Genomic DNA, 11,424 nt, shown 5'->3' on the forward strand with positions numbered 1-11,424 from the left:
ATTCTTAAAGACCAGTTTGGAAGTGGAATTTCTTATTATGAGTAATCTATTCTATCCACTAATCCTCAGCTTCGGTATATAATCCGTCATCTATTATATATTGCTGCCGGCCCATTTGGAGGCCCTCAAGAGATGGGATGGATATCAAAGTTATCGTTCACGGGGACTGTAATTTAGAAAATAATTTATAGTTGGATCCTTCTTAATAATACGTCGCTAATTACTTCCTTGAGGAGATCCAATTTTGCATTTCTCGAGTCGCCGTTGATGACCCGACTACACTGACATCGTAGAGGATGGAAAGCTAAATTTAAGGATAGCGTGCTGAGTAGCTTGCTTGCCTTGATCCCCCTTCCAATCTTTGTTTCATCTGTTGTCTTATTCCAGTCTCTTATTTCTTCTTGTGGGTTTCCTTGCTGCCTCTTGCAACCTATCATATTGAGAGTAATTGGTGAGTTAGTATGGCATCAGATATCCTATTAAATTCGAAGCCTATGGCATGAAGTTATCGGAAATAAGCTTTTAATATGTGATAATTAAGCTCTCGCACAAATTGTCACAATCTACTTTATGTCTCTAGTCCACCAAGGAATATCTTTCTTTGAAATCGAGGGAGCAATCTGTTTGGAAGCTGGTCATTGGAATGGCATGAGCCATTCCCATCTCTGGAATCTTTCCAGAGTTAGTGCCAAGGCCAATTCAAATCTCACCTCCACCTCCTCCCTCCTCCCCCCCCTATACGACTGATGTAACTGCTTGAAGTGAAAGGCTCTATCTTTGGGCTGTCTCTACCTACTCCAACTATGCCATGGTTCACTTACTTTGCTTGTTCTTTCCTTTTTCGCTGGCTTGGATATCTGCTGCTGCAATTGCATATCACTTAGGAGGATTGAGCTCCCTGTCAAGAATGTCATGGATGCGGTCAGTGATGAAACAATAAGTTGTTTTCTAGTTGAGCAACTTTAGGCAGAGGACAAGTTCACATGACAGCACTAGGCCACCAACCCAAGAATCCAAAAGGGGCTTCAAATGAGAGCTCTTCTCTCTTTCTAGTAACAACACTATAGCAGTACACAGGGATGGAATTATTGCTTCAAAGAATCCACACATAGTGAAAAGAGTAGCAGTGGGGCCTTTAGAGTGAGTGAATGATGGCCTAGATTAAGCTAACTGTACTGCAATTTAATTAATAATGTTGGTGGAGGTGTTAAAATTAGATCGCTTGAAATCTTGGAATGTTTGTCGTCGTTGTCTTGCTCATGGCCTGACAATAGATCAATTAATAGAGAAAGGCATCACCAAACATCAGATCACTTGGTACACCCTGGGCCCCACCCCTCCCTCTTCCTGTGGCATGGCGTTGATCAAAAAGAGTATAAAAAGAAACAAAACAACCTAGCTAAGGGTAGTACTTATTAGATAACGGGGCCCATGAGCTGCGTGCTTGATTGAAGCAGTTACAGTGACAAAACCACAGGCTGGAACCCAATTATGATTACAGTTTTCCCCACTAAATTCTTCTCATCTAATACGGAATATATGTTCCCTTTTGCTCTGTCATTGATTCTCTTTAACATATCTTTAGGACATGAGAGTGGGTGGGGTGCATCAGTTGGGTGCTGTCTGTTCTATTCTGTGTTCTGATTCGCATGGCCTTTTGGCTTTGGATGGTTTCTTCTCTCTTTATGTGTGTATGTATGTGTGTGGAAGAGCATTGGCTTTCTAGTTTCTAGGAGTCACAAAAGGCTAAACATATGTACACAGTAAAGATAAATAGTATGCACGAGAGTGCTGCTGTTGCTGCTTGTTATTTAAATTTCTGAATGAGACTAAATAGTAGTAGTAGATTTTTAGTAGATGAGACGGATTCTGAACAGTCTCGCTGCAGGAATTTAGTCCGGTCAAATACTTAATCGACAGCTCCTAATAATCTTTGCACTTATCCAGTAGACGAGATGAAAACAACGATGATTCAAATAAAAAGCACCACAGAATCCGGGGCTTGAGTGTTAATTATGACGTGATGGTATTAAAAGACTCGAAAGCACAACTTGAGTTAGCTTTGGCAGAGTTATTATTAACTAAGTACCAAACATAGTAGATTGCAGCTGTAAAAGTGATTGCAGCCTTAATCTGGATCATGTGAGGAGGGGGGGAGTTAAAAGAGCTTTTGAAAATCTTTAGTTAGCAGAGGAGTTGGCCTAATTAATAACTCTTTAACCTTCCTAACTTTTTAATATCTTTTACCCATCTTATTATGATCATTTCTCTAAAGTAAATATAAAATTATTCATAGAACGACTAAAAATAATCATGTGGTAATCAAACACGTCATATTTTTTGATAAGAAATCAAACAGACAACTAACACGGATAAGCATTTTTGAAATTTTATAGGTGGTTACTGTGTCGCGAATAATAAATAAGAAGATTTATATAAAAATTAATAATAATTCATGAATCATGGTATAATTATTCTTATTTATTATAAGGATAAAACCATATTTCTTTTGTTTGTCATGCACGTGCAACGAGAGAGACTGAAAATGCTAGTGTATATAATATATAAAGAAATAAAGGGCTGTTTGTGAACAGGGTCATGTGTCACCTAGGAGAAATATAAAAGTTGATTTATGTGACTCACTATATTCTCATAATTTAAGGCGCCCATAACCTAAGCTTGTACCATTATTGATCGTCGAATAATCACAGCCCTTCTCGCCTTTATTTCCGGCACCAATAGCTCAAGGTTGGCATCTTAATGAGCTATTGACTTCGTCCACATACAGTACCAAATGATCTGATGCAGTTGCTCACCTACGGTCAACTATAGGGGATTAAAATTGGAGCAATCCATAGGAAAGGACTAATGCTATTTATTGTCAAGTCTTTTTATTTTATTCTTCTGGATCAGTAGTGACATGACTAGGCATTCATTCAACTCATTCACAAGCTTCAACCATAATGTCTAAAACTTAGAGAATACCACCCACGCCAACATCTGTGAAAATGGAAAAAAGAAAAAAGAAAAAAAAAGCATATGTAAGTAGTACTTTGAACCCAAATGGTAGGGTTGTAAGCTTTGAACTCATAGATTCCTCGCAGTGGGTAGAAGAGAACAATAAAAAATTAAGGAGGAAAAAGAGTAACAGGTGGCAAGAGGACAATCGAAGAATTCCAGCTATGGCGTATCTTTAGGTCTCTTTAGCGGACATTAGTTTTTTGCGTACAATTTTGAGGAGGACCTCCATGCAATCGATATCTATATATATAGATAATGCATCGATCACGTCCTCCACTCTTGTCGTGGCTTGTCAACTGTCACGTCGCAGAAATCAGGGAGTGGAGTCAAGTCTCTTTCACGAGCTCAGCTCACCCCCATTTCCTCGTTCTCTGTTTTTGATGCATGAAACCCAGACGAGGGGACCGCGGAGTTTAATTAAAGAATATAAACATGAATTAAAACCGCTGTGTTAACCAGAATTACAGAAATGTGCAAAAAGTAGAAGGTATATGTATGAAGGTACGTATTTTGTGATAAGAAAAATCCTCCCTCTTTTTCCTCCAAAGGCTTCGTCCGGAATTATGGACGATGTTACTGCAGTTGCAAAACTCGAGACCTATTCAACGTCGGGAATTGAGTGCTCGTTTGGATATATATATATATATATATATAGAGAGAGAGAGAGAGAGAGAGAGAGAGAGAGAGAGAGAGGTAAGCCATGTTAGGTCAGACGCAGTTATCGAAAAACCCAACTGAGCTCTTAATACTTCCCTGAACTGAGAAAAAGACAAACCCTGACTCTCCATGATGTCTACAGTAGTACTACACGGAAAGAGAATGAGAACCGACTCATACGTACACACTACAGCAGCAGCATGTGAATAGAAAGTTAAATGCTAAATTAACTACACTACCTAAACTAATTAAACCACCCCCACCAATTAAACTGTACAATGAGTCAATGACCCAGACGGGATCCAGGTCATCCTAGACTCCCCGTCAAGCAAAACTTTGGTAGCCAACCCTGAAATTCTTAGATGCTAAGGAGATCAGGTGGTGGTGGTGTTGGTGATTGCTGTTCTTTTGCTTCATTGATGGCCGTCTCCGCAGCCGGGGGAGGGGAAGGCTTCTCGGGTTTTTCGTCGGCCGGCTTATCGGCGGGTTTAGGCAGCTCGGTGAGGATCTGGACGACTTCCCTCATGGTGGGGCGTTCGACGCTCTGTTCTTCAACGCAGAGCATGGCTACGTAAAAGACATGCATCACTTCATGGAGGGGAACAGTGGGGAGCCTTGGGTCCAGGATTTGAAGGACTCCTTCCTTGTTGGAGTCTGTCATCCTTCTGACCCATTGGACTATGTCGACGCCGTCCCCGAATTCTCCGACCGGTTTCCGACCAGTGACCAGCTCAAGGAGGACGACTCCGAAGCTGTAGACATCACTCTTCTCGTCTACCTTTAGAGTGTATGCATACTCTGCAGAGAACCAAATTAATAATACTTTTAATTAACAAACATACACAGAAGAAATCAGTTAACTGGAACTTCTACAGACTGCAACAAAAAAGAAAGAGCAAGCAGAGCAGAAACAGAGTAAAGAGGATGCAGGCAACACTAGAAGAGACATCTAAGCTCCAGTCAATACAAAAAGAGAACGAGCCCTTTCCCAAACTCTTTTTGGGTTTGGAAAAGTGGACGCAGTGTTCCCTCTACGGGACTACATATCCATACCACTATTGCCTTACGCAGTGAATAGGAAGGTCATAAAAAGGAGAACAGTCTACCACAGCAACAATCTTAACTGCTGTTTGACTGGAATTAGGAGGGGCTCATTATATATATATATATATATATATATATATACATGATCCTCATATTAATTAGACGTTTCAAAATTATAATAGTGTCAATTGCGAGGGAGATGTTTACCTGGAGCAATATAGCCGTAGGAGCCGGCGATGGCTGACATGCACTCGGAGGTGCCGGAGTCCTGCAAGAACTTGGCGAGGCCGAAATCTGCAACGTGAGCTTCGAAACCGGAATCGAGCAAGATGTTGTTGGATTTCACGTCGCGGTGGAGGATCAACGGCGAGCAGTCGTGGTGGAGATAGCAAAGACCCTTGGCCGCCTCCAAGGCAATCTTGTACCTGGTGTCCCAATGCAAGTGGCCTCCCTTCTTCCCATGGAGGACTTCTCCCAAGCTCCCGTTGGGCATGTACTCGTAGACTAGCAGATTGCTCTCATGGTTCGAGCAGAACCCGAGCAATCTCACAATGTGGCGGTGCCGGATCCTTCCGAGGGTTTGTATCTCGGCGGAGAACCCGTGGTCGTGCGAAGAGCCTCTGCTAATCGCCGGGAGACGCTTGACCGCCACCTGTTCGCCGTTAGGCATCACGCCCTTGTACACGATCCCCGCCCCTCCTTTCCCGATAATGTTCTCCTCCTTCAAGCAATCCAACACGTCATCGCAGGCGAAGTCGAGGCGCTGGAATGCGGTGAGCTTCCACGCCCGGGCATCGCTCGCCCGTTTCAAAGACCGAGCTTTTAGAATGGCGGCGATGGCGAAGGCAATGGAACAGATGAGAAGGCCGATGACCAAGAGAAGCTTGAAGGTGGAGGACAGAGCGTGCGCCGAACTCGTGCCGCCGTCGATGTTTGAAGGGCACGGCCCGAGGTAGGGCCCGCAGAGGTCGGGGTTCCCGACGAAGGAGGTGGCGTTGAAGTAGCTGAACTGGCCGGTTCCGGGGACGAGGCCCGAGAGGTTGTTGTAGGAGAAATCGACGGCAGTGAGGCTCTGCATTGTGGAAATGGATGGCGGGATGCTACCTTCGAGATGGTTCCGTGACAGGTTGAGATAGTTCAAGATCCGCATCGCAGAGATGTCGGCGGGGATCTCGCCGGAGAGGTCATTGCCACTGAGGTCGACGAAGGTCAGGAGCTTGCACTGCGCGATCTCTGGGACGATGGGGCCGGAGAGCCGGTTGGAGCAGAAGTCCACCTTGGAGAGCTGCCGGAGCCGGCCTATCTCCCGTGGAATGCTGCCGGAGAACTGGTTGCGGTCGAGGAGGAGCTTCTGGACTCCGGAGAAGTTTCCAATCGACGGCGGCAAGGGCCCGGAGAGCCGGTTGTTAGAGAGGCTAATCTGGCCCAGAGTGGGCGAGATGGGCGACTCGCCGGTGTCCGGGAAGCCGCCGGCGAGGAGGTTATCTTGGAGCTCGATTTGGGCGAGCTTGGGGAGAGCGAACAATCCATTAGGAATGGAGCCATTGAGGTAGTTTTCTCCCATTCGAATCCGACTGAGAGACTCGCACTTGCCTAGGCTTTCGGGGATCGGGCCGAAGAGGAAGTTGCCGAGGGCGATTAGGGTTTGCAGCCGGTTTCCGGAGCAGAGATCCGGCGGGAGGTTTCCAGTGAGCTTGTTGGACGAGAGATCGAGGAGCTGGAGCCTGCCACTAATGCCGAGTTGGCGGGGAATAACACCGGTGAAGTTGTTTTCCCAGAGCTGGAGCACCTCCAGTGCGGGGAGATCGCCGACGAGGTCCGGGATCGCACCGTGGAGCCGGTTCCGGAATAGGTTGAGCAACGTCAGGTTCTTAAGCTCCGCAAACGACGCCGGGATCTCGCCGGAGAGGACATTGTTGGATAGGTCCATGGATTTGAGGCTCCGAAGCTGGCCGAGCTCTGGAGGGATTCCGCCGGAGAGCCCATTTACCTGCAAAAACAGCGTGTCAAGGTTGAGGAGCCCACCGATCTGCGATGGGATCTCGCCGGAGAGTCCGCAGCTCGCCATGTCGAGGCGGACTAGTTCCGCGAGGTTTCCGAACTCCGGCGGGATCCCGCCGTCGTAGCTGTTGAAGTACCCGAGGTAGAGCTGGCGGAGGCTGGTCAGGTTCCCGATTTCCGGTGGGATGCGACCGCCGAGCTCGTTTCCGGAGACGGCGAGGTACTCGAGGTGCTCCCACCTGCCGTACTCCGGTGGGATGGTGCCGGAGAAGAAGTTGCCCCCGAGGTGGAGATGACGAAGGTTGGGCAACTCGGTTACCTCCAATGGAAGAGGGCCCGTGAGGTTGTTGTTATAGAGGTCGAGGACTTGGAGATTCTTGAGATTGGAAAGGGAGGAGGGGAAGGAGGCGTTGAAGATATTATTGGAAAGGTTGAGGAACCGGAGGTTGGGGACGCGGGAGAGTTCGGCGGGGATTGGCCCGGAGATGAGGTTGGAGGCGGCGGAGAGGTTGAGGAGGGAGTGCAGGTGGCCTACGGCAGGGGAGAGGATGCCGGAGAGATTGAGTGCGGAGAGGTCGAGAGAGACGACTCGGCCGGCTCCATCGCAGCCGACGCCGAGCCATGAGCAATGGGGAGAGGTGGAGTTCCATCCGGAGAGGGCGGAGGAGGGGTCGGAAAAGGAGGACTTGAGGGAGAGTAGGGTCTCGTCCTCCGGCATTGGGTCCGGTGCTCCGCCGGCTGACGGCGGTCGGAGGAGGAAGAGAAGGGCGAGGAGGAGGAGGGATGGCATCTCTCTTACTCTCTATCTTTACTCGCTACTCTTCGGTCTCTCTGTATAGGTCTGGGGGGAGAGAGAGAGAGAGAGAGAGAGAGAGAGAGAGAGGGATGTGTGTGTGTGTGTGTGTGTGTCTGAGCACTCTCCCAGTGCAGTTGGGGTTCTGAAGAGTGTCGGGTGGAGAGCGTGGGTTCGATGGGCTTTTTATATTTATTTTCCTTTTGAAATTGAAGAATATTTTATAGAATAGTTATTCCATAGAGGGATGGGTCGGAAGTCGGAAGTCGGAAGTCGGAAGCATGCTATACGGATTAAGATTTTGGAAATTGGAAAAGTAGTATTATAAACATCTCATATTCTAATGTGCATGATGGACTATGGTCTATGGAGGGACTAACTTGTATCAATTTTAAAATTTCTATAATTTATTTCACAAGTTTTATTTTCTCTTTAACACTACATTCATTTTTCATTAGTCTCTGTGTTTTTGTTTTTATTTCCACAAAAATATCATGAATTAAAAGTTTATTTTTAATTAAACATCCTGAATTAAATTTAAAATGCGATTTTTTTCTTCAAAAAATGGGCAACAACTTTGAACCGATCCGAACTAATAAATACCAGTCCGGCAATAATGGGATTATGGGACCGTACCGAGCCATAATTTGGTCCCAAAAACCAGCGAGATTTTGTCCCTAAGATGACGACTCTCTATTTTGACTGACCTAATAAGTGACCCCTCTCTCCTCCTCTCCCTCTGTCTGTCTCTTGGATCTTGGTTGTATAAAACAAAAGTGCAGGCAAGGGCTCACATTCTCGGGTCTGGTCCGCACGAGGGCTCGCATTTAGATCCGAGTCCGGCCCCCCACCCCTCCTCGATTCCCGTAATTAATTTTTTATCGGGCTAAGCCCAGCCCAACACCTAGTTATAGCTAAATTAAATTAAATATCTCTCTAGTCTTCTCCTCTTTCCTCGTGGTCCCTTCTCCAGACCCAGACCAAACGGCTACTATTTCTCGGATCCATTCGGGCTTGGGCTTTGCCCTCGCAACCCAACAAGACGATGTTCTTCTATTTAAATCTAGATATAATGGTAAGAAGAATTCCAATAGTTGATAGCCAATTACAAAGATTACGTGTCCCATTTGTGAGTATAACATACGTCGACGCCCTCAATCTCTACTCCATCGATCTGTCTATCGGATCTTGATCCGGTGGTGAATCTTATCTAGTTCTGATGATACGCTTGAAACCGGTTTGAGACAAAAAGAAAAATACAAACATAAATAAATTTTTTTTTAAAAAAACTTTAATTGTTTGCTTAGTTGACCTTGTCTGCATCGTTTTCCTTTCTTCTTGTCTGAAGACTGTGGCCATTTGGAGGACTTCTTGAACTGGGTGTTAGCATTAATAATAGTATGGCATTGTGTTATTGTCCATTGCCTAATGCTTTATTGCATGCATGCATGGGTTGGATCACTCTTTAAATACTTTGCAAGTCCCTGGATCGATGTTTCCACGCATGCACACATAATTAGTGTACGTTTGATCTCCGCTCCTTGTCATGAATTAATGCTGCAGTCAAACCGACCTCATCGATCAATATAACTCCTGGTCTTCGCGCAGTGCTCAATGCTTCTTGAATCACATCCCCTAGATTTTATCACACAAATGCATGCATGCATGCATGCATGCTCTTTATCGAGCTCACTACTACCCTCTACTTACGAGGCTCGATAACATAGTTATCCCACCAAAAGAGTTGCTATTCTGGGTAAGATAGATTTTATCCATGTACCGAGTCAGAAGACAAATTGGAACTGATAATGTCCATGCTCAATGGGCCAAAACAGTAGTCCAATGGGCCCAAAATTACTGAGCTAATTATACTTCTATTCTTAAACAATAATTTCTTTTGCTATAAGCTTGAGATCGATCCGTTAAGGTGGGAACCTGTTCCTTAAGAAAATTACAAGCTGATGTTATACTAATTTAAGACAGCCAAGTTCGATTAAGGGATAGGGTATAACCGTCATTTATAATCATAACTCTAGTTGGGGTTAACGGATAGGCATCATCTGTATTTAATTACAAGGATTAGAAACCTAATCACGTTATATGGAGCTCGTAGGCCCTGTTAGAGGTTCTAGAATCCAACTCGTAGATTAATATAAAACGTCGCTAGTGTGAAGAGACGTGGGAATAAATCTATAAAATCTGAAAAAGATTACGTTGTCTGATGATGATGAAATACAAATAACTTTGCGACAACGAAGCTAAAGAAAGTTCTTAATTTGAAGTTGATCTCGTATTAAATTATGCACTTCAGACTTTCAAGCTTGCCGTAACCTATGGATATACATATATAAAAGATTCTTGACCTGCATGCAGTTTAGTTAAAACGTACTTCAACTTGTACAAAAGAAACTCTGCAAAGTGAGCATCGTAGGAAGCTTCAAACATGCAATTATTTGGAACAACACTAAAGATAGATAGATAGATAGATAGATAGATAGATAGATAGATAGATAGATAGATAGAGTTCTAATGTTAATTTCAAACAAAACTTAGGGATGAAATTAGGTGGTGTTACTATATTAGTGGATTTTTGGAAACTTGGTCAAATGTGCACTGTTTCAAAGCATATATAGTCGTATGCATATATGCAAAATGGTACATTAGAAAAGAAGACCATGCGTATATGATTGCCTGATTGGTCGGTTGAAAGGAGTGTGAAAGAAAATATTTGCTCACAGAGACTACTATTAGCGGCGCCTTTAGTTATCTTCTGTTTACATAATGATACGATCTAAAGAAGATCGAGCACTCATTGCTGTCCTTCTTTATCTCTTATGCTGAAGCCTAGACATATCTATTGGACAAGAGGATGAAAGGGGCCACATCCATGGTAGTAGTCATGAGGTAACATATTTATGAAAGAGACATAGCATTACCAAAAAGAGACCAAGAATCACGTAGAAGAAAAATATGGGCAGTGTTTTTTAGCACGTGAAAGAAACATTGCAAATTATCCATGTAAAGATCTGGTAGCTATCTATCTTATCCCTAGCTAAAGAAGGGAAAGAAAGACGAATGTTATCATGTATGTGGACAATTGCTACACGAGGTCTCAAAAGGAGAATAATTCGAACATCCCACCATGGAGTACTTGGTGGCTGGCTCTCTTTATTTCGAGTCACAAATATACTCGTTGTCCAAGAAAAGCTTGAGCTATGTCAATAACTCTTTTCACTCTCTGGAAAAATTGCAGGAAGAACAAAGAGATCAACAACAGGATCCCAAAAAATAGAAGAAAACCCAACAATCTTTTTGTTTACATGAATTTTATCATTTTTCATTTGAATTGGTTAAGAGCTGAGCTTAGAATCTTCACAAGATCAACCACTGTCGTAGAGAATCCCTCTTCAATCTGTAAGAATAAAATAAGATAATATAAAGGAAACAAATTAAAGATGCCTATTTGTTCTTAAATATATGCGTAGCTAGATTTGGAGTGCATGCATAATGAACGAAGATGACAACTTACTTGTGCAGTGACCGTGATATTGAGAGAGGAACTCGCGAAGGCGACGACGCTCGTGTTGACGACGCTAAGGCAAAGCTTCTCGATCTCAGAGAGCACCACGACCAATGCTCCTTTCCTCTTCTCGCAGTGGATCCTAAAGAGAATGGTACTGCCTTGAAGGCTTGCTTCCACCAAAGGAAGGGATTCAACATCACTAGAATTAGAGCTCTTATTGTCATCGGTAGCGATGCGAGATTTGTTGACGACAATGGTGGATTCACCTTTTCTCTGTGTGGCCTGCTCTTCTAAGGCCTTCACCTTTCCTTCCAGCTGCTTGAGGTAGTCAATGGCACATCCAAGAAGAGAGGCCTTGTCTGTCTGAAATTGGAATCGTTAGAAA

At 44.3% G+C, this 11,424-nt stretch overlaps 1 protein-coding gene and 1 long non-coding RNA gene across 2 annotated transcripts; both read right to left on the reverse strand.

Annotated features, from left to right (window-relative positions):
• Positions 1–3,739: 3,739 nt before the first annotated feature.
• Positions 3,740–7,861, reverse strand: LOC140802597 (uncharacterized). Its single transcript, XM_073158140.1, has 2 exons — positions 4,930–7,861; positions 3,740–4,476 (listed from the first exon to the last, which is right to left on the reverse strand). Exons 1-2 carry the CDS (start codon positions 7,511–7,513, stop codon positions 4,037–4,039), a joined length of 3,024 nt encoding a protein of 1,007 aa, XP_073014241.1. The 5' UTR covers positions 7,514–7,861; the 3' UTR covers positions 3,740–4,036.
• A 2,779-nt stretch (positions 7,862–10,640) lies between these two features.
• LOC140802599 (uncharacterized) lies at positions 10,641–11,404 on the reverse strand. Its single transcript, XR_012111681.1, has 2 exons — positions 11,046–11,404; positions 10,641–10,928 (listed from the first exon to the last, which is right to left on the reverse strand). It is a non-coding gene; the product is annotated as an uncharacterized lncRNA (long non-coding RNA).
• Between the last annotated feature and the right edge of the window lie 20 nt (positions 11,405–11,424).

The sequence above is a fragment of the Typha latifolia genome, unplaced genomic scaffold (genome assembly GCF_019914945.1).
Source record: "Typha latifolia isolate L0001 unplaced genomic scaffold, TyphaL0001v2 contig_42, whole genome shotgun sequence".
In the NCBI taxonomy this organism is placed as follows: domain Eukaryota; kingdom Viridiplantae; phylum Streptophyta; class Magnoliopsida; order Poales; family Typhaceae; genus Typha; species Typha latifolia.

What these genes read in the sequence shown, in the direction of transcription:
- LOC140802597 (XM_073158140.1), bottom strand. Translation starts at nt 7,513, where the DNA reads ATGCCATCCCTCCTCCTCCTCGCCCTTCTCTTCCTCCTCCGACCGCCG. An exon ending in CTACGGCTATATTGCTCCAG is followed by an intron (nt 4,477 to 4,929) that starts GTAAACATCTCC and finishes GGTTCTCTGCAG; the next exon opens with AGTATGCATACACTCTAAAG.